The 23,319-nt window shown below is 48.0% G+C and overlaps 1 protein-coding gene across 4 annotated transcripts; it reads left to right on the forward strand.

The window, feature by feature from the left end:
- The first annotated feature begins 1,170 nt into the window (after positions 1-1,170).
- On the forward strand, positions 1,171-22,117 carry STMN4 (stathmin 4). 4 transcript variants are annotated; one of them, XM_017885250.1, is made up of 8 exons: positions 1,180-1,272; positions 13,568-13,658; positions 14,869-14,964; positions 15,604-15,684; positions 16,098-16,306; positions 17,241-17,432; positions 18,124-18,177; positions 20,526-22,117. In XM_017885250.1, the coding sequence occupies exons 2-7, from the start codon at positions 13,646-13,648 to the stop codon at positions 18,142-18,144; spliced, it is 612 nt and encodes a 203-aa protein (XP_017740739.1). In that variant the 5' UTR covers positions 1,180-1,272; positions 13,568-13,645; the 3' UTR covers positions 18,145-18,177; positions 20,526-22,117. The 4 variants fall into 4 exon arrangements, with proteins under 4 accessions (XP_017740757.1, XP_017740749.1, XP_017740739.1 ...); XM_017885268.1 differs by lacking the exon at positions 15,604-15,684 and having other exon boundaries at positions 1,171-1,272; XM_017885243.1 differs by lacking the exon at positions 18,124-18,177.
- The last annotated feature ends 1,202 nt before the right edge of the window (positions 22,118-23,319 follow it).

A 23,319-nucleotide genomic window follows, 5' to 3' on the forward strand; every position in this document is an offset into this window, starting at 1 on the left:
CACACTGCTGCACTCCAGCCTGGGGGACAAAGCCAGACTCCGTCTCACACACACACACACACACAAAATAAATATATATAATATATATAAATATATATATTTATATATATACCATTCCATGGCGTGTATATATATACCATGGAATACTACTTAGTCATAAAAAGGAATGAAATAATGGCATTTGCAGCAACCTGGGTGGAATTGGAGACCATTATTCTAAGTGAAGTGACTCAGGAATGGAAAACCAAACATCATATGTTCTCACTCATAAGTGGGAGCTAAGATATGAGGGCGTGAAGGCATAAGAATGATACAATGGACACTTAGGAGACTTGGGGGAAAGAGTGGCAGGAGAGTGAGGGATAAAAGACTACACACTGGGGACAGTGTACACTGCTCGGGTCGTGGGTGCACCAAAATCTCAGAAATCACCACTAAAGAACTTATTCATGTAACCAAACACCACCTGTTTCCCAAAAACCTATTGAAGTTTTTTAAAAATCCACCATATTTAGGAATCACCAGTGTAATGACCAATCCACCTTCCTACCTGTGGCTCCCTCTGGAAGGCCCAGGAGGGCTGGATGAGAGGGGCAGTGAGGACCCACTAGTGTCAGCAGAGATGTGGCTGATACCTTTGCAAAGGTGGCCAGAGGGAAGCCTTACTCTCCAGAGACTCCAGTGCAGGGCCCTCATCAGCTCCCAATCCTGGAGTTTTTGCAGTCCCTGCAACTCCCCACCTTCTGAGTCATCGTTCAAACCCACCAGCCCTTCTGACAGAGCTGGAAACAGGCACCAAGCCCTCCAGGAAGCTATTTTTAGGGTTCATCTGTTCTTTTTTATTTCTTCTCTGGATTCCATATTCTCTCACCCCCAGATTTAAAGGACCTAAAGATTCTGGAAATCATTCATTATCCCCCCAGCTCACAAGCTGTGGCTTCCCCCCAACCTTCTCTGTACCACTCCCTCTTTCTTTCTTCCTCTCCACCCTCACCCCTCTGGTTCTCCAGCTCCACAGGCAGCAGAGAAAGCAGGCTCTTTGTCTGACATCATCTTCCACTCCCTGGCCTGCTAAGAGTTACTCACTCAGGCAATCCCTGCTCCACCAGAGGAGACTGTCCAATTGCCAAGCAACCCACTGCTGGCCAATCACAGAGCTTGGAGGTGATGTCATGGCGAGAGCGAGCAGTGGTGCTGATGTTGAGAGAAGCCCAGGGTACCACTAATTGAGGGAGTGAGGAAGAGAGCAGCTCGCTTCTAACTGGACTGCACGTAAGTAGAAATATAATGCAACTAATTTGAGGCTTTTCAGGCAAAAGAAAAAACAAGACAGCAGCTACAGTGGGGAGAAGCGAGGAGCCTAGCACCTATTGTGTCACCTTTGGTTTTACTCAATCATTTAAACTTTGTCAGATCTTGGGGGAAAGGGGGTGAGGCAAAAAGAATGGCGCTTGGCCAAGGGGTGAGGGTAGGCTCCAGGTGCCACTTTTATTCCGAGCTCAGGAGAGGCAGGATGGGTGGGAATTGTCAGATGCTACGGTGAGTTATTTCTGCATAAAAATGTTTTGTTGCTTAGAGAGAAAGGTTTTGTGCCAAGTCTGGCTGCCCCTGCAGCTGGCTGTGACCTGAAGATCCCTTTCAAGTGGGAAGCTCTCCTGTGTTTTTACCTTTTCTTCCTCAGACACAGCTTTTCTTGTCTCCCATTCCCATTTTTATCACCCATCTTTTCCTTCAGCTCTATGCACGGGTTACTTTTTTCTCTTGGTTCTCAGGATGCAATGAGATCATCACCTCCTCCTGGCCCCGCCCCACCCTGAGGTCAGCCTAATCCTACCTGGCCAGAGGTGGCTGGCTCCAAAGCTGAAAACTGCAAACACCCAGAACTGCCACGCCCTGGCCACTGACGGGGACCCTGGCCAGCCCCCCTCCTTATTCAGCCCACCACCCTCGCCAGGAGTTTAGGCATCATTCATTTCTCATCCTGGGACCCGGGGTTTTGATGTCCAGCGGCCAGCCTTCCCCACATGGTGGTGCTGTCTTTGTTTTATTTCTCCCAGGAAGACACAATCAGGTGTGGTGGAGTCTTGTTGTCCTGAACATGGGCAGGTCTCCAGAATGCTGTGTGTGTGTGTGTGTGTGTGTGTGTGTGTGTGTGTGTGTGTGTATGGGGGTGGGAGGGAGAGGTTAGGAATGTTCATGCGCCCTTGTCTGAATACCCCGGGAAGGGATACCCCTCGTCTCAAGACCAAGAGAATACAAGGTGGGAATGGCCAGAGGTGGCCTGCTGAGGCTTGAGGGATGGGTGGGAGGTTGAGAGGGAATATGAGGGAATCTGTCTCAACCTGAGGCTGAGCCCCCCGCCTCCCAGCGGGAAGAAACCTCTCCCACAGGCGGGTGCTAGGGGAATGAGATCATCCTTCAGATGAGGAAATAATCATAGTGCTGGAGCAGTGAGAAGGCAGAGGGGAAAAGGTCTGATCGGCAGCTCCACAGAAGGAAGCCAGAGTTTCCCAGCAATGCTGCCCTAGTCTCTGGCTCACCCCAACCCTCCACTTTGCTGCTAGGAGCTATACTTTCACCCCACTTGGAAACCACTGAGCACCTGTCAGCTGGTCCCAGCCCTCCTGGTATTCTCAGCTCCACCTAGGCCACTCCCGGAACAGCTCTGGAGTGAGCAGGATCTGAAAATGCTAGATGGGTCTACCATAGAGCACGCTGCCCTGTAGGGAGTGAGTTCCCTAACACTGGAGGCATTCAAGCAGAAGTTGGATGGTCACCCAGCTGGGAGGCTTTGGAGGAGATTTTTGCATTATGTTAGGGATTGGTCTAGGTTAGTGTTTTAACTGCAGGCTGAGACCCATTAGTACACTGTGAAATCAATTTATGGATTGTAAATGGTTTTTTGTTTTAATAAAATGAAATAAGATAAAGTAGAAAATAATTAGAGCACATCTCATGTAATAGGATAAATAATGCTTCCTATGCTATCTTCAGTTACATATCAGTTATGTTATATTTGTCTGTACAAATGTACATATATGTCTGTATCCATAATCATACATATGTGTATATGTCCGTATCATGACATATACATACTGGATCATAATATAAAATGTAGCACTGTTTGTGAATTTCAGTCAAGAAAGTTTGAGAAACATTAGGCTAAGTGACCTCTAATTACCTCTCCTAACCCTGAGACTACAAGCCTATGAAAAACTCCCAATAGATAGTCAACCTTTTTTTTTTTTTATTTTAACTGTGGTAAATACACACAACATAAAATTTGCCATTTGAACTATTTTTAAGTGTAAATATCAGTAGTATTAAGGTTTATGTAGTTGTGCATCCAATCTTCAGAACTCTTTTCATCTTGCAAAACTGAAGCTCCATACCCATGAAACACTGACTCCCCATTCTCCCATGCCCCAGCCCCTGGAAAATCCCATCCTACATTCTTTCTCTATAATTTTAACTCCTCTAGGTACCTCAGATAAGTGGAATCAGTACTTGTCTTTTTGTGATTGGCTTATTTCACTGAGCCTAATGTCCTCAAGGCTTATCCATGTTGTACACTGTGTGTCCCTATTCCCAGGCAAAAAATAAGTGCCTTTAAGTTGCAGTTAAATCCAAATATTGTTTTTTATGGGAAGCTGTCCTTCTTTAGTGAGTTGCTTCATTCTAAAAGACCTATCAAAGATGGAGAAGTTTGGTCTCATATTGTCCATACTGGCCAGGTTGTCGACTGGAGGTGGAGGGACAGTGGAAGTGTCCTGCATTTTTGGTTGGATGGCTGCTTAATAGCTAGATTTCACTTTGGTTCAATAAAAGAAACCCAAAAGCCAAGTGGCTGTCTTCTTTCACTGGACTAGGCCATTTTAACCACATTTTCCCATAGGGGATATGGGCTGATTGATGACTTTTAAAATAGAGCAACAAAGATTGACAAATTGAGGTTCAGAGAATAGGGTACTTGAGCAGGGAAAAGGAACATGGGGCAAAGAAATTAGGAAGGTAAGAGAGAGATAAAGAAAGAAGGAGAATAGTGTCTATATTAAACCAACTGTGTAGAAGGAATGGAAAAATTCAGATCTTTTGTGCTCGTGCTTTTAAATAATGAGATATTTAATTATCAAGATCATAATCAAAGAAAGGCTTAATTTTTCAAGAACCCCTAAGATTGTCTCCCCTGCTCCCTCTGATATCTTTATATTATTTCGTACTTACCTGGAGATTCTCATTTGGAAACATAGAATTCCCGGAGATTTTGAAGACATGGATGGGGAGAAATGAAACTGCTTTTGTGGGAGGAGGGATGGAAATTTTGGGGAATCATACAACATGTAAAGTGTAACTTTTGTAATGCCACTTCGGGAACCAATCCATTTTTTTTAAGCTTGAGAAATAAACATGCATCATGTATAATTTGGTTTGCTTATTAAATTAGCATTTGCTGTATTTAAAGATGTGACAGCCTGGGAAAGGTCACTTTTCTGTTTTCTTTAGGGAGGGATGGATACCAAAATTCTTCCCTGCCATTTAAAATTGTTTTCTTTTCCAGAGTTTTACATCTCTAGTCCCTCTAGGAAGACAAACGAATACATGCACACTTGCCCCCTTCCCACCTACATATGCATGCACACACATGAACCCCCACATCTGAACACTCCCACCCCATCCCTACACACACATATGAGTGCTCCCACCCCATCCCTACACACACATGTGAGTGCTCCCACTCCATCCCCGACACACACATATGAGTGCTCCCACTCCATCCCCTACACACACACAGGCATACCTATCCCTCCCCACTGAAGCCCAAAGCTTGCTGGCCTTTCCATCAATTAAAACTGAGAGCTGTGTGTCCACTCCTCTAGGGTCCTGCTGTCAGAGGCTGGTGGTGGGAGGCAGGAGAACAGAACAGATCAGAAAAGGTGGGAGCCTGGGGCTAGTTGGCCTGATTCATGGTGGGCTTCAGGCAACTCGAGAGTTTGGATAACAAATCGCAGAGTATGAATCCAGAGAAAGGAGCTGAGCTCAGATCCAGGATGAAAGACCCAGTAGGGGAGGATGAGCAGAGTGTCAGTGGACCATGTGGGTCTGTGCCTAGACAGCCAGACTAGAGAGAGAAAAGTTCACACTGAGTATGCAGAAAGAGTTGGATAGAGGGTAGTACCTTTCAGGCAGGCTCTGTCTGCCCACAACACAAACACAATTCAGCTATTGATCCTGCACAGGGTTGTCTAGCATCTGCACCTGCCATCAAACCAGATGCATAAGGACTTAAGAAACATACCATGAGCTGGGCACGGTGGCTTACACCTGTAATCCCAACACTTTGTGAGGCTGAGGTGGGCGAATCACTTGAGGTCAGGAGTTCAAGACCAGCCTGGCCAATATAGTGAAATTTCATCTCTACTGCAAATGCAAAAATTAGCCAGGCATGCCGGTGGCACATGCCTGTAATTCCAGCTCCTCGGGAGGCTGAGGCAGGAGAATCGCTTGAACCGGGGAGACAGAGGTTGCAGTGAGCTGAGATTGCACCACTGAACTCCACCCTGGGTGACAGAGGGAGACTCCATCTCAAAAAAAACAAAACAAAACAAAACAAAAGAAAACATGATCCCTTTCTGAAAAACAATTACTCCAACAAGTACTCTAGCTAATAAAAAAATTATCAAATTAAAGGAACTAAATAAAAAAAAAACTCCACATGGTGTCAATGATGGTCATAAGCAAAGAAAACACCAGAATTTGGAGTCATTGTCTAGTTAAAATTGGTATATTTATAAAGCTCAATGCAAATGTCAAACATCTTGAGGCTAGGGGATGTGTCTGTAAGATCATCGCTGTATCCCCAGTGCTTTACATAGTGCACACAGTAGATCTTCAATCAATATTTGTTGGATGAATAATGTAAGAAAGAACTCAATAACGATAATCCAGAACTGAAAATCCAGATCTTTCTGACAGAACCAGGTTTGTACAGAGAGGTTTGTTGCTAAACCTCTCATCTCACACAAATAAAATCATTAGATACTCTTTTATTCTTAATGTAGTGAAACATAGACATAAAAGATTTTAACATAAAGCTAAAATTAAAAGCAATACATAACATTTACAAAGCATTGGAGAATGAAAGAATAAAGAAAACGAGAGCAATATTGCAAAAGATAAGGAATTTCTGTCAGTGTAGTTGAATGTGGGCCAGAAGCTTGGCTCTGTTCTCTCTGAAACCTCAGGCAAGGCACTTCTTGGTCTCCCTGTCTCCTCCTCTGAAAAGAGGAAGGAATGGAAACTCCAGAGAGCTCCATGGCTCCTACTAACTCTGGGACTACAGAATGGGCAGAGAGCTGGACCTCTGGGAATTTCTACAAGTTTCATTGCTTGTCCTCTGCTGATATGAAGATGAGTTAATTTAGTACACTTGATAGGTCAGGTGTGTGCATTTTAACAGGGACTCTCTGAGACAATGCCTGAGCTGAAGGATAGATACAATGGTGAGAATTTTAAGCATGGAATGCACCCATAGGAGGGAAGCTGATATGGGGTATTTGCTTGCCCTTCAATCACATGCCATCAGCAATCATCCATTGCACTTACATCTAGGATGACCTTGGATATGAGGACATAGCATGGAGCTTTATCAGAAATTGCATGGGCTTTGATATAAGAAGATTTCAATTCAAATCCCATCTTTACCACTTTCTACTCGTATGACTTTGGGCAAATCAAGTCACTTACCTAAATTGATGATCTATTAAGTGTGTATAGGATTTGGTGTGGGGAATAAAATGATAAAATGTATATGCCCTGGCCAGACACGGTGGCTCACGCCTGTCATCCTAGCACTTTGGGAGACTGAGGCCAGAGGATCACTTGAGCACAGGAGCTTGAGGCCAGCATGGGTAACACAGTGAGACCCCATCTCTATCTTTAAAACATTTTTAGTGTAGATTCCCTTGCTTCTGTAAAAGCCCTGGTTCCTTGCTTATGTAAAAATAGTAGACAGAGGGGAAAAAAAGCTAGAAGAAAATGCCAGTAGCATGAAGTAGTAAGACAACAGGGATTTATTTTCTTTTTTTCTGTCACACAGAATTTCTAAAATATAATGTGAATATGTTTGTAGTTAAAGCATTACTTATAAGATGCACATATGCCTCTAGATGTAATCGTAAAGCAATATTCAATTACATTGTTGTTATTGGGAGTAAGATTAAAAGGGCTTGCCCTATATATTGATGCCTTCATGTGCTTTTAACCCAGGACCTCACACAGCGCTTGGGTCACGTGCCTCACACACTCTCCAGCAGCCCAGAATGGAAGTCCGTGCCCCTGAACTTATCTTCTGTCACGCTAATTCTTCTGCATATACATATATACACACACATATATGTATATATATACATATATATACACATCTGAACACTCCCACTCCATCCCCAGCACACACATGTGAGTGCTCCCACCCCATCCCCTACACACACACAGGCATACCTATCCCTCCCCACCGAAGCCCAAAGCTTGCTGGCCTTTCCATTAATTAAAACCGAGAGCTGCGTGCCCACTCCCCTAGGGTCCTGCTGTCAGAGGCTGGTGGTGGGAGGCAGGAGAACAGAACAGATCAGAAAAGGCGGGAGCCTGGGACTGGTTGGTCTGATTCATGATGGGCTTTAGGCAACTCGAGAGTTTGGATAACAAACTGCAGAATATGTATCCAGAGAAAGGAGCTGAGCGCAGATCTAGGATGATTTGGGACTGCAGAATGGGCAGAGAGCTTGACCTCTGGGACACCCATCATCTCTTCCTTATCATGCTCTTGGAAGCAAGAGCCTAAGAGGTGATTAAACAATGCCAATTTCCCCAGACCCCGTGAATCACACACTGTTCTGTTTTGCCCAGTTTCCCTCTGTATGTCTCACTGGTTCCTTCTTGGTTTGTGCTCTAATTCCCAGTCCTTCTCCCTTTATGGCATGGTCCACATTATCGCGGCAGACCATGCTGAGGCCTGCAGAGCATCTGCAGAGCTTCCAAGGGCTCCAATGGCTCTAGATACCCACCCAGGGACTTGTTTTACTTTCCCACCAACAAAAACTCCTGTGGTTATTTTAGGATCTGGCAGAGGGCTTGGCACAGAATTAAATACTCAATAAATATTGTAGAAAGAATGAAAACCACATTCATGAAAAAATAATTTATCTCCTTTTGATTTTAAACCCAAAGAAGACCCATGGCTGCCAATCAGAGCCTTTTGATCAGCATGAAATACCAGGGGCACTGTTCTGAGCTGACATGATTCTATCCCAAAGCAAATAAAGTGGCATTTAGATAGCTTATGCAGCTAATTTCAGGTAAATATATAACCTCAACTGGATTTTGAAGAAGATTGGCAATAGGGCACAGACTTAAAGAACCACCTTCCTGTACTGCTTGTGGCTAGAGGACCTTAGTCAGAATTCATTGCCCCCACAACCATGAAGTATTCATCCTGATTGTTGGCCAGAGTTTCTAGATTTGTCTTCTGAAACCCTTGCCAGGTACACCTCTATTCAAGCCACTGGGACATGCGTTATCTGCTTATCCCTCAAAACTACTCTACATCCTGCAAGCATTCTTGGGGCATTTCTTCCAGTGACCAATAAAATGCTTGTTCACTCTGTCTTGTGGGCAGTCAGAGGCACTGAGAGGTCAGGCATACACCCAGCAGGTGGCCACGTGTCATCTGAGAGCTTGGTGCTTTTCTGTCTGCCCCTGGACATCAGCTGAATTACCTGGACATCAGCTGAAAGACTTGGAGTGTGGGTTGCAAGCAAGTGCCCTGCTGGGGCCTCCCTTCTGTGTATCCACTTTCTCATTCAAAGCTGCTCTGGTGACCATGTGGGCTATCCCCTCTCATCCAGGATGGTGTTTGGGGGCAGAGAAGGAACAAGTATAAAGGAGAAGGGCATTGACACTGGAATCCATCCCATCTCTGCCAGGAGTTCTCTGCGTGACCTCAGAATCTTTGGTCCCCAGGAAGGAGGCTATTGGCATTTTGGAAGGGACAGTTGTTTATTGTGTGGAACTGATGTGTGCAATGCAAGACATTTAGACTCCGCAGCCCCTGCCCACTAAATGCCTGTAGCATCCTCAGTCTCATGACCGTTGAAAGGTCCCACGTAGTTTCTGGGAGTGAGACTGCACTGAATTGAGAACCACAGGCTTGTGATTGCCTGTTCTGTCCATCTCTGACATTCAAATGTTCTGGGTGAAATTGAGGGCTCTGATCTCTACTTTAAGCACCTTTTTCTCCCCACTGTCCCACCATGAGATCCCTCCTCAGTCAGCAGCCTACAACTTCACTCTCAGCCATGTCTGCCTCCAATCAAAACTTACTCATTCCATGTTTCCTTATGGCTGGCTCTCTGCTTGGTGGGATTATCACCCATTAATTTATTTCTTAACAATTGTGCTAATGGTTCAAGCCATCAACAAAAAGCTCTGGTTCCTTGCTTTTCTGTACAGACTCTTACATGCTGGTGCTGGGGGAAATGTATGGATCAGTTTGTAAATGGAAAAATAGTGCTGGGTGAGATGTGAAAACTTCAGAGTGGAACTCAATCCAGCAGGTCCGACCCACACTTGGTACCCATACTGCTATTTGGCTTCCAGCCTTTCCCTCCTAAATTTTTCCCCAAACGAATGCTGCCAGATGAATATTTTTACACTAGAAGCAGAACCTAAAGAGACAGAGACAGGCTTTCCAATGAAACACATGAGGACCTAAATCCCAGCTCTGCCCCTACCTACCTGTGTGATGGTGTAATTTACTTAACTCCTGAGATTCAATGTCCTCATTCTCAAAGAACCTAATAGAAACAGTTGTGCTGTGAGATAACAGTTGTGCTTTTCCTGCCCAAGAATGGTAGTTGTTATTATTGCTATTATTATCAGCATCACTGTTCCCTTCTCCCCTCATTCAAAAGATATCAGTGGCTTCCTACTGGGTGGGAGATAAAGCACAAAGTCCTTCACTGGTCTGGAGGGCTCTGTGATCTTCCAGTTCCTATTCTAGCATTCTGTCCCGCTGCACCCTGCATACAATCCAATGGGCCTCCTGTGTTCCTGAGTAAACCTGGTCCACATCCCTGGCACCACACAGTCAGGTTCAGAGTCATGGCAAGGTGATAGGCACTGCAGAACCTCAATTGCATAGTAAGCTCATCACAGCCTGGGATGAGGCCACACTCAAATCTTTGCCATCTGAAGATCTAGCAGAGGGCTTGGCACAGAATTTACTAAATAAATGAATACGTAAATAAATTGAGTCCTCTCTCTACCTGCTCCGCTGGATCAATCCCTGCCAGCACAGGGGCTCAGCTCCACAGGGAGACCTTGGCTCTTGACCAACCAGTTTGTGTCCATCAGAAGTGCTTGAGAGTGACCACCAGGCAGGAGCTGGAGGGCCTGCCATCCTGAGCTCTAGCTCTGGTTCTGGATATTGATGGAATGACTGCCACATTGACCTTCCAGAGGGGCCTCCTTTGATCTTTGTTGCTGCTGGGTGCAGTGAATTTCCTGGTCTTCCTCAGGGGCAATCGAAGGGCTAGGATTGGCTGGTACCTGAGGTGAAAAAAACCATAGGGTTGAGCCCTGGCTTAGTCACTTCCTGAGGGCATTAGTTTCCCGGGGCTACTGTATCACATTACGACTAACTGGGAGGCTGGAAGTTCAAAGCTGAGATGTCAATGGACTGAACTCTGTTGAAGACTCCAGGGGATGATCTGTCCTTGCCTCTTGCAGGTTTTGGAGGCCCCAAACATTCCTTGGCTTGTGGCTGCCCATCTCTGTCTCTGCCTCTGTCTGCACATGGCCTTCTCTTTTCTCTCTGTCTCGCTTATAAGGACACTTGCCATTGGGTTTAAGGCTTTCTCAGGCAAGCAGGAATGATCTCTTCTTGAGATCCTTCATTAAGCCCTTTTTTCCAAATAAGCTCACATTCACAGGTTGTGGGGGTTAGGATGAGGATGTGTGTATGCAGGGGACATTATTTAACCTACTATACTGAATGGCCTTGAAAAGGCACTTAGCTTCTCTGGGCCTCAATTTCATTCTCTATAAAATGGGGATAGTAATTCCTACCTTATGAGGCTACTATGAAAATTAAAGTGAGTTTATCACATAGCAGCTGCTCGGTAAGCACACATTTTTAACATGCAGTCCGTACCCTGTAACACTGAGAGGTCTCCATTGCAAATCCCTTGACTATGACCATGCATACCTCTGCCCACCTCTACAACGTCTCTTGTTTCCTGCCCTGGTCTTCTTTCTCTGGCTTTCCGACCTTCTGTGTGTTCCTAAAACTCCTAGCCCGTGTCCTTCCATGTAGAAAGCTGGTTCCGTGGTTACAGTGGAAGAACTTACAAGTCGAGAGACGTGGAGACTAGACTCAGCTCTGCAACTTTAGAGCTGTGTGACCTCAGGCAAGCGTCTTAACTTCTCTGAACCCCAGGTTCTTCATCTGAAAGCAAAGCTGATGATGCCTATCTTGTCACCTTAAGCCAGCTTCATGCAAAGTTTGACTAGGATAATGTGGTGGGTGTAGAGTGCTCCCTGAGCACAGGGTCCTATCATCATTTCTAGCTCGGGCTGGGGGCACATTCCATGACTCCAGCTGCCTGCTCCTACTCAGTCTGCCTTCTTTCTCAGGCATCCCCCTCTACCTCCCCTCCACCTATCCACTTCTGATCCTTTCCCCAGGTGGAAGTCCAAGGCCACTGCCTCTCTGGCAAGGGCTTACTCACTGTGACTTGTCAGTCAGCCTGGCCATGAGCAGAGACTGTGGGATGGGGTGTCATGACCAGGGAAGTCGCATGCAGGCACCAGGCCTGCCTGTCTGTTCAGGGACTCACTGGTACCGTCAGGACCAGTTTAGTTCTGCAGAGAGAGGACCCATTGTGCTGCAATGACAGGGGCCTCTGGCTCCAAAGCACAACAACAAGAACAAGGAGAACAAAGCACTTTAAGTCCAGCTGGACCTTGGTTCAAATGGGCACTCTAACTTGCTAGCTGCATCATCCTGAGCAGGCACATAAACCCTCTGAGCCTCAGTTTCCCCATCTGCACATGGAAACAACAGTCCTTACTTGCGGGGCCAGAGGTAATGGCTGTGAAGCAGGTGTGTGGCACCTGGTAGCAGCCCTGATGCAAAATACAGGGCAAAGAGACTAACATTTATTCGGTGCTTCCTGTCTGCTGGATGCTATGCATGGGTTTTTCTCATTTAATTTGTACAGCTCTGTGCATGATTAAGATGGAGAAAAAGACTAGCGAGAGCTGGTAAGAGAGGTGATGCTTGTGTTTGACCCCACACTGGTCTCGCCCTAAAGCCACAGTTGAGTTCACTGCCCCATTGCCTCCTCCTGCCAGTCCCCAGCCAGCACAGAAAGGCAAGGGGCTTTAAGTGGGTCTCAGAGTCTCTTTGGCTGGTGAGGATGCAGGCAGTGAGCCTGCTGGCTCTTGCCACCCTCCCCTGGCACAGTGACCACAGAGGGTGACTGAGGATCAAATGGTCCTGAGGATGGCCACTCACTGCTGGCCGTTCCTCACTCTCTTGGTAGTAGCCTTCGTGGGTTCCAATCACCTCCACCCTTCTGATCCTCCCAGATCTGCTCCTTCCCTGCCTCTCCTCTTTCGTCTCCTGCCCCGCTCCCTCCTCTTCCCACTTTCTGGTCTAGCGTCAACCAGCTCGACCTGATCCCATGGACACTGAGCGGTGTTCTCACCCTGCCCCTCGGCCATGATGTTCCCTTGCAGAATGCCCTCCTGCTAGCTCCTGTCTGATTCTAACTCATCCTCAAGGCACCACTCAGATGCTACCGACACCAGGGCCCCCTCCCAGGCTTCCGGGGTTGTGAAGCCCTATCTCTGTGCCCCACGGCAATTCCTCCTGCTGGTTTCTGGCAGTGTGCTGGCCCTGTGATGACGACTTGATGCCTTAATGTTTTTCTTTCCTGTGTCCCGGATTGTCTTAAATAGGGTCAAACACAGCTTAGGTCAGTCGTCTCGGGAAAGGGAAGGTGAGAGGTATCTGAAGAGGCCTGTTAACATCCTATGTCCAATTCTCTGTCATCCCATATCAGAATTGGCCCAAAGAGTTCTGGGGCGTGTGCAGGGAGAAGTTCAGGACACAGTTATTTTATGAACGCCTCCCAGCTGATTCTGCCGGAGGATTTGCCTCTCACCCTAACCCTTGAATTGCGCCAGGTTCTTGAGCTACAGAGGGAGACAGATGAGCACCCCTTGATCCATACGTTTTTGGGAAACTCATGCTTGCATGCACTGGGGGGCTTGAGATTGGAAAGCCAATTATGAAGTATCATTAGTGCATGGAATCTGAGCTTGTTTAGTGTCTTGTGGGAGGGAGGTTGGGGTGGGGGATCCCCAGGGAGAGTTGGTGGGGAGAGGGCCTGGAGGAAGAGCAAATGAGGTACCCCTGAGATTCCTTCCCCAGTGTATAAAGACCTTTCTTATGAGAATAACCTGTCTAATCCATCGATGTTAAAATCCTGTCCTCCCCTTTTCTCAGGTTGGCGACAGCGTCCTGAGCTGGTGACAGACCCACTCTGTGACTTTCAGCTAGATTCAGCCACCAGATCCCAGAAACATGACCCTTGCTGGTAGGTACAAAAACCATGTGTGATGGGGCATAGGTTATTCCCTCTGCCCTCACCCAACATGTACTCATAGAAGCAGGGAAGTACACAGCTGGCAGGAAGCACACGGGGTGGGGGGGCGGTACAGGTAGTGATGGGAGGCATGGGAACATGCAGGCAGTGACAGAAAGCACACCACTGCTTGTCACCATAAGCGACAAGTTGAGCAAGTGGTGGGGGATGTGTCACAGCTAAGATTTTCTTCCTTTTGCTCATCTGTATATGTGGTTTTTTTTTTTAGATTTTATGATGCCTATATATTATTTTTGCAGTTACATGTATTTTCAAATTTGTAAAAGGAAGCCAGGTGTAGTGGCATATGCCTATAGTCCCCGATATCAGGAGTCTGAGGCACGAGGATCACTTGAGTCCAGGAGTTTGAGTCCAGCCTGGGCAACATATTGAGACCCTCATCTCAACAAAAAATTGTACAAGGAAATGAGGATGGGGGGAACACCTGCGCTGTGCTAGGTAGGGGTCAGCTAAGGGCTGTAGTTGGAGCAGCCAGACATACGGGCCCCAGGGCGGTAGGGGGAGGGACTTTCAGGAGCCAGGGCAGCTCTGGCCCCTGACATCCCAAACACAGATAGGTGGCGGGGATATGTTCCAACTTTTGGGGACACCAGCGACCTCCAGGCTCTGTGCACTCTGTTGGAAAGGTCAGAGAAGGCTCACAGCCTGACCTTATGAGGGGCAGACTAGAGGGATGGTGGTGAGGACAGCCCCCTCCTATCTAGCTCTTTAACCCCGCAGGCCAGTGCTGCCAAGTATTTGGAGTAGAATGGAGTGTGGGTCTCCTGTGTCCTGGAGAAAAAGAATCCGAATGTCCTGGAGCAGATGTTGGGGGATAGAGAGCTGAGGCACTGCTGCTTGGGACCTTTCCATGAGGGCATTTTGCTTTCTGGTCTGGAAGGGGAGGAGACATCCTGTGGAGAAGGATCTGATGCTCTGGAAGGCTCAGGTTTCCCTAGGAAACAGGAGTGGGTTCAAATCCTACACAGGGATCCTGAACAGCGGGCTCAGGGCAAAAGGCCTGGATCCCCAGCCTCGGCGTGGGTCTGTGGTTTGAGTGCCTTTGTGGAACCCTGGGCTGCTCAGAGCCCCAGACCCGCGGGGACGCTGGCTTCTGAGGCTAGGAGAGGCGCCATCCTCACCTGACTTGATGTTTCCGCAGCCTACAAAGAGAAGATGAAGGAGCTTCCGCTGGTTTCCTTGTTCTGCTCCTGCTTCCTGGCCGATCCCCTGAATAAGTCTTCCTACAAATATGAAGGTCAGTGAAGGCTCAGCCAGGAAAGTGAGGGGCGGGGGGCCCTGTGTCCTGTCCTCATGGGTCCTGCACCCCGACCCCAGTTCAGTGAAACTCTCATCCCGAGACACAGTTTCCTTCCCAGTGCTGATGAAATCACAGCGGGTGAGCCTGAGGGTCTGAGCTGCAGTGGTGCAGCCTGGGCACTAGGGGGAGGCCACGAAGGTCTGCATCAGGCGCCCCCAGAGTGCACTCGATCTTGTCACCTCTGTGCATTCGTCCAGCAAATCGGGACTAGGGGGTATGCAAAGGTGAGCTAGACAGGGATTCTGTCTGTGGGGAGCATCTAGACCAGAAGAGAAGATGAGGCGATGTGAGTCAGTTTCCGGGTCAACCGGTCTCCTCTGGGAAGGGTAGAGAATGCTCTGGGAGAGTCCAGAGGTGGGAAGAAGAAGTTCTGTGACAGCCATGCTATGTGGGGCCTGTAGCCCAGACAGCCCCAAGACACCAGCAAGGAGCACTGGGTGGCCACGTCCTCACTAGGGGTGCTCGGGGACCAGGTCACCTCCTAATGTCCTGGTTAGAAGCAGGGATGGGTTTGGTTTGGTCTGGCACCAAGGAACAGGCATGCTCGGATGACCTGAGGTTGTTTTTTCTGTCTAGGCTGGTGTGGGAGACAGTGTAGGAGGAAGGATGAAAGCCAGCGGAAAGACAGTGCTGACTGGAGAGAAAGAAGAGCGCAGGGTAGGAGGGAGGCAGCGGAGGGGTTCCACAGGCCGAGCGTCAGATGGGCAGTGGCCGGGGGTGGGCGGGGCTGAAAGGCACCCCTGCCTGTCACCACAGATGATAAATTGAGCAGCTCAGCAGTCAGAGGAGGCTGGTGGGGGAAGCAAAGGCAAAAGCAGCCAGCGTCGTAGGAAATCACATTGCCTGGGGCCCCCTACTCTTGGGGGCTGAAGCCTCACTGTGGCTACAAACTCCTTCAGCCCCGTCAGAGGCCATCGTCCTTAGGTGCTAGGGTGCAGGACTGAGCCAGACCCCAGTCTCCAGCTTGCTTGGGGCCCCAGCTCGCCCACTCCCGTGCGCATGCGCTGCTTGCTGGCTGAGTGCCTGTGCATTCTTCAGGACGTGAGCAACTCTTTCTCTACCCTCTGTAGCAGACACGGTGGACCTGAATTGGTGCGTCATTTCCGACATGGAAGTCATCGAGTTGAACAAATGCACCTCGGGCCAGTCCTTCGAAGTCATCCTGAAGCCACCCTCCTTTGATGGGGTGCCCGAGTTCAACGCCTCCCTGCCCAGGCGGCGAGACCCATCCCTGGAAGAGATCCAGAAGAAACTAGAAGCGGCTGAGGAGCGAAGGAAGGTACATGCTGCCCTTTCCTTGTTTCCTCCCTCTCAGCATAAAGGGGAGGGAGGTGGAGAAGACAGGTGGTGGACCTGAGCTGGGGTAAACTCATCAGCAATCTGCAATATTTAGGGAGCATCTCCCGAGTGTGCGGTGGAGAATGAGGCACCATTGAGGGAAACAAAGAACTAAACACGCTTGACCTCTCAGAGCTCACAGTTTGGTTAGGGGGATAGGACATTGCACCACCTTCCTCCAAGAGGTGGCCCTATATGCATGGTGGCAAAAATAAGACTTTGACAAACAGTAAGGATTTAGGGAAAGGCTAGGGAATTAAGGAAAGAGCTTTTTCATTGGAGGAGGGAGAGTAGATCATGGTGTAGTGCATCTCCAGGCCCGGGATGCCTTCTATGGATTCTCATGGCTTGATTCTGATGCCATATTCTACGTGTAACTTTTCTTCATCTTTCAATCAGAAAATAATCCCCTATCGTGAATTCCTTCAGTGCATCCTGTCTACACCTTAGACACCTACCCAGTGCATATGTCTACACTAGTCTGGGTTTTAGTGATTTATATATGTTTTCTCTCTATGACACTTTTTTTTACCCCAAGCTGTTAGACCAGTGCCTGGCACATAGTATAAGATCATTTAGTGTTCGCGAATGAATGAATGAATGAATGAATGAATGAATGAATGAATGAATAATGATGTGCAAAAGGGCTGTGAAGGTATTTAGGAAAAGGCTGGGGGAAAAAAAATCAAAGAATGTGGAAGGCTCTGAAAGTGGTGGGGAGAATTTAGGAAATGTCCTTGCTTCCTGCTAATGGGCTGGGGACCAGGCCCAGGGAGGCAAGTGTTCTGGGTGTGCAGCTTTTCAGCCATGATGGTGAAAATAAACCCCGGCGCACTCACTGTGAAGAACCTCCTTCTGCCTTTATGCTTCCCCAGTACCAGGAAGCGGAGCTCCTGAAACACCTAGCAGAGAAACGGGAGCATGAGAGAGAGGTGATCCAAAAAGCCATTGAGGAAAACAACAACTTCATCAAGATGGCTAAGGAAAAACTGGCCCAGAAGATGGAATCCAATAAGGAGAACCGGGAGGCCCACCTCGCCGCCATGTTGGAACGGCTGCAAGAGAAGGTGAGGGGTCCCTGGCTAGAGAGGAGGTTCCTGGGACACGCTGTTTTCCTTCTGCAGCAAGTATGCGGGGACCTACTGATCATCTCAGACAGGAAGCAGCCTCGGGCAAGAATTGAGATCTTTCTCTTAGGCAGGATCCTTAGAGAGTTCCGAAGGATGATCTGGGAAGTCAGAGGCAAGAAACAGGAACCAGACTCAGGGTTTCTTTGGGGAATATTCTGCACAGTTACACAATTAAAATCCTTCATTGCCTTAGGGAGAGTATATGTCTGATTCTCTAGAAGAAGCCTATCTAATACAAAGGAGTATAGATAGACAAACAGGTGTGCATTCCTAGCTTCATCCCTGAATGGACTGATTTGATGGAAGGAAAGATGCTTTCTTGAGCTCTTGGCTCTAAGTCATGGGTATGATGAGCTGAGATTCCCACTGAGCAGGAAACATGATTCTCTCTAAACCTCTTGACACAGACCCAGTGAGTTAAAGGTCCGTCCAATATGTTGCCTTTTGTCAATAAATGGAACGGTGTCACCTAAATATGAGAAACATGAGGCCGGGGTTGGTTCTGTGTGTCAGCAGAATATCGGCCCGTTCTGCTGAGAACATGCTGGCCTCATTTCCTGAGTCTCAAGGCCGCCCCAGTTTCTCCTGCAGCTCCTGGGAGAGCTCCAGCTCTGTGTTTTATTTCCAGGAACCGCCTGCTGCGCGGTGACTCCCGGGACCTGATCGGTGGCCTCGTCCCATGGTGAGCAGCGTGGTCCCCGCTCCTTCCTACCCATCCACCTAGAGTCTCAGGCCCTTGGCAACAGGTCCTAGAAGGATCTGGTTTCTTCACGAGGGGTCTGAATGTTGCATAGGCCCTGGAACTGGCCAGCACGAGGCAGCCCCTGTGCTCTGATGCACCAGCCTGCGAAACTTGGCAAGGCCTCCACCAAGTGCCACATGGGAGGGAGGTGATCTGGGTCGGCCCTCAGGCTTCCCCAGTTATGGAGGGATGACCTGGAGCAAACTCTTAACAAAAATCTGGGGTTGAGCTAAGATGGGCATGGCCCTGAGACCAGACCCAAAACAGATCACTGAGGCTCCACCCGACCCAGGATATAGCACGTGAGAGACTCTTTGCAAAACACTTTCATTTCCTCTCGCCAGTATCCTCACAACAAGTCCCTGAGGCAAGCTGGACAGGTGTTATCCTTATTTTGCAGATGAGAAAAACATGTCAACAAAGGTCAAATGACTTGCCCAGGGTCACGAAACTAATAAGCAGTGGAGCTAGGACTAGCACTCAGCTCTTTGGCTCCAAGTCCAAGTGGTTCAGGGAGACCAGCCCATGATTGTCCTGCCAGCCTTTTGTCATCAAGAGATACTTTGGAGGCCAAGGAAATGGAGTGCAGAACCTAGGGCTCTGCCCAGTGAGCTCACCCAAGAATGGAGGTAGATTCAGAGGCAGAGAGATTAGTAGATTCAGAGGCAGAGAGATCGGAAAGATCCATATTGTAGAGTGATAGCTGTGGAGGTAGGGTAGACTCAAAGAGGTGTGATGTCAGAGCAGACATTTGAGGGAGCAGCATCCCTCTGGGACCTCGGCCCCCTTTCTCCCCTTTACCCACTGGTGGAGGCAGGAGGTTGGGTGAGAGTTGGGTGTATGTTTTCTGCCCTGTCCACCTATGCACCAGGCCATGGACACCTTCAACAAAGCCTGCTATGCCAGTGTTTGTGTGGGTCACTTACCCCATGTACCAGACTCGCTTGGTATCAAATTCAAAAATACAGATACTTGGATCCTTCCCCAGAATACTAACCCTGGCTGTCTAGGGATGGTGCTTCCTAGGTCATGCTGATACGTACCAAAGTTTGGGAACCCCTGCCCTGTGCACATCACTCCTCACTCCTAGGCCACGGAAAGTTCTAGGGTGTCTGCAGGGACAGATTTGTAATTTATAGTTTATCCTGAAAACCTGGGCTGTCTCAGTGGGTCTACTTCAGGCTGATTCTGTCATCTGGTTGTGATAGTGCCAGGCTCTGGGAGGAACAACATTTGTTGAGCGCTTGCCATCTGTAAGGCGCCATAGTAGAAACTGGGAAATACCAAGAAGAGAAAGATGTGGTCCCTTCCCACAGGAAAGTCACCGTCTAATAGAGAACCCAGCAATCTGCACAGTGAGCAGGTGAACACTAAACATCACGGAACTTGAGGGGTGAAAGAGCCTCCTGTCTATGCCCTTCTCTTTAAAGATCAGAGAACCGAGGCCTGGTTGGAGAAGTGAGCCAGCCAAGATCCTCCTGCAGATGGGCCTTGGAAGGCAGATGCCATCTTTTGGCTGCTCTACCCTGTGAAATAAAAGAAGGTTCTCTTGAGATAGGTATAAGAAAGTCCACTTTTTGGAGTTGGGCAACATTTTCAAAATTCTTCTGTTGATTTGTACTTTAAGAGTCCACACCTGGGCACAGTGGCTCACACCTGTAATCCCAGCACTTTGGGAGACAGAGGTGGGAGGATCATTTGAGGCCAGGAGTGAGAGAACAGCCTGGGCAACGTAGCAAGATCCCATCTCTATTTTTGTTTAAATAATAACAAAGTAAAATCAAAGAGTCCTCATCTTTCACCAGGAGGGATAAGACAATTCTCACAAAGGAGATGGATGAGAACTAGAAGCAGCAGGCAGGTGCATGTGATTTGTAGGAGATGCTTGCAGTGAGGCCTGTCTGTTCTGCCTGCTCCTCTGGCACAAACTACCTCCAGCAGCTCCTTATATTAAGTTAAGCTATACAATCTAATCCGAACCACAGAATGGCCAGGTGAGGGAGGGAGAGGCTGGGGGGGGTGCCTAGGGTCACTGTAAAGTGGGCCCCTGCCACAGTTTGACATCCACAGGCCCCTGAGCTCCCTGGGGCACCACCAGTAGGCTCACCCCCTGCCTCCTGCCAGCCTCACCTGCCACCTTCTGCCCCTCTCAGGATGCATTTGCAGACACAGCTCTTCACTGCCTGTGGTGGCCACTCTTTGCCTTTGGTTCTCTTGCCCCTTGGCCTCCCTTCTTGTCCCCGGGGCAGCCTTGTGTGACCTGCCCTTTTCCCTCCCTTCCTTTCCAGGACAAGCACGCCGAGGAGGTGAGGAAAAACAAGGAGCTGAAGGAAGAGGCCTCCAGGTAAAGCCTAGAGGTCAAAGAACTTTCCAGGTCAGCCGGACAGCTCCAGCAGCTCCACGTTCCAGGCAGCCTCGCCCGCCGGCTGCACTCCCAGCACTGGGGTTTGGGGGGAGGGGGGTGGCCAAGGGGCGTTTCCTCTGCTTTTGGTGTTTGTACATGTTAAGAATTGACCAGTGAAGCCATCCTATTTGTTTCCGGGGAACAATGATGGGGTGGGAGAGGGGAGAGGAGAGAGTTTGGGAAAGGGAGATGGAGAAGAACTCAAGGACGTTGCAACCCTGCCCAGCACAGATCTGATTTTCATATCTCTACCTGGACATTGAGCCTCCAGGTACCGTGTTGAGGGGAGATGAAAACCAGGGCAGTAGAACTTCAGGGTGAAGGACAGAGTCTTGGGTGGGGCAGCGGCTGCAGGGCGCACCAGAGAGCCCAGCCAGAGGGTGTGTGAGGACCAGAGGTGTTGCTTCCGCCCTGCAGCAGGTGGGATGAGGTCTCTGTGTGTGTGTGTGAACCATCATTTTTTGATCATCATGACCAATGAAACATTGACTCCAAGTGTCCAGTGCTTTATTTCCCAAATGTGTCCTTTGGGTAATTGTTAAAAAGTTCTCAAAATCTGGCTTTCATCCATCTGATGGCAGATGCCCCTTTGCTTCCTTAATTTTGCCATTCGAGCGTCTGGAGCTGGGGTGAGGTGGGTTGAATCATGCCAGCCTTTGGCATAATTGAAAGGTTTTCTCTTTTGTTTTTTAAAATTCCCCCTGTGGGCTAATCTTGATTGGATAGCATGCACTAAACTGATGAGAAAAGAAACTCAATCTTCCTTTCAATGAACTCACATCCTAATATGGTCCCCAAGATGCATTGTAAGAAGGAAGTTGTCTTAGTCACAACCGTTCAGACTGCTATAACAAAATACCTTAGACTAGGTCATTGATAGCAGAAATTGATTGCTCACAGTTTTGGAGGCTGGAAAGTCCAATGTCAAGGCACCAGCAGATTCAGTGTCTGGTGAGGGCTTGCCATCTGCTTTAAAGATGATGCCTTTTTGCTGCATCCTCACATGGCATAAGGAAAGAGCAAAAGGGCTTCCTCAAGCCTCCTTAAGGCACTAATCCCATTCATGAAGGTGGAGTCCTCATGATATCACCTCTTAAGGCCCTAGCTCTTAAGTCTGTAGTGTCGGGATTAGGGTTCAACCTGTGAATTGGGGGAGCCAGCAACATCCAGCAACATGGAGGCCATAGCAGAAGTCCTCCATGCTTTGGGGGTTTGAGATTCTAGGTAGATTAGAAAATGTGAGCAAGGAAATAAACTGTTTGCTAGTAGAAGGCAAAGGAGGCATCCAGACCCAGCAGTCTTGGACTCCAGGACACTGAACCATGGCTGGAAAAGAAGCTCCTCTCCTCCCTTCCCCTGCAAACATGAGTGCAGGGGCTGCCTGTGTTAACTGGATCGCAGGGCCTCTTCCTACTCTGCTCTGCACACTGTGTAGTTTTGTACAGCTTTGCAAATAAACCCTTTGGTATAGCCTTTTTTTTTTCCTTCTCACCAGTGGTACTATTATTTAGCTTTATTTTAAAATAAGATAACAGGAGGATCAAAGATGATGATGATGATGGTGATGATGATGGCAGCAGCTAACTTAAGCAGCACTTACTAGATGCCCTGCACTTTTCTGGACTTTTACATCTATATTATCTCACTTATCTTCACACCACCTGTAGGAGGTAGGTACTCTTATCATCCCATTTTGCAGACAAAAAAAATGGAGGTCTAGAAAGGGTAAGTAACTTGGTAAGGTCACACAGGCAGTAAACGGGAGAACAGGGACTTGAATTGGGTGGTTTTTTCCCAGAGTCCATATTCTTAGCCACTGGAGTGTGCTGCTTCTTGACACCTCCAAACTAGGATTTGAGTCCCAGAATAGGGTTTCTCAAGCTGTGAGTGGTGACTCACTGGATCTTGATATCAACTTAGTGGATCCCACCCAACCTTTCTTTTTTTTTTTTTTTAAGTGGATTAGAATAGAAAAACACAATATCAAAACGGATGACAGGTGATAATGGAGGCATTATTTCATGGAAATTGTGTTTCAATTTTATATTCTGTGTATGTATGTGTTGGTCACAGCATAAAGTTCATTTCTTATCAGGGGGTGACAGTCAACCTTTGAGGGTTACTGCCTTAGAATCAACATGGAGACAGAGCCAGGACATCCAGGCTGCAGCCCAGGAGGCTTTAGGAAGCTGCTGTGGTTGAGAAAGCAAGAGAGGCTGTGGCCTTTCCATCAAGAATCAACTTTTTCTGAGCAAACAGAGACAAGCACATGGATGGCCTCAAGAGTCTATTTTCACAAATTTACCCATAGCATCTCCATTTCCCCACTGGAATACACCGGGCCAAGAGGAAGCCTTGTTCCCAGCACTCTCTCTCATCCATCTCCTGCCCTTGGCCATTCATTCTCTGATAAACCATATTGACTGACACTCCCATCCTTTGCCCATACAGTTCCCTTGCTTGGCTTGCTCTCCTGGCTGAATTAATTACTACTCGTTCTTTTAAACTCAGCCCAGATATTAAGTTTCCCAACTCTGCCAGTGTTTCTATATTTCTTACATACTTAGATTATGGTGTAATTATTTATGTACCTATCCCTCCCATCTCTTAGACTTGATGTCCCTTGAAAACAGAAATCAGGTTTATTAATCTTCATGTTCAGGCAGTGACTACTCCAG

The sequence above is a fragment of the Rhinopithecus bieti genome, unplaced genomic scaffold, assembly GCF_001698545.2.
Source record: "Rhinopithecus bieti isolate Rb0 unplaced genomic scaffold, ASM169854v2 scaffold_315, whole genome shotgun sequence".
Classification (NCBI taxonomy): domain Eukaryota; kingdom Metazoa; phylum Chordata; class Mammalia; order Primates; family Cercopithecidae; genus Rhinopithecus; species Rhinopithecus bieti.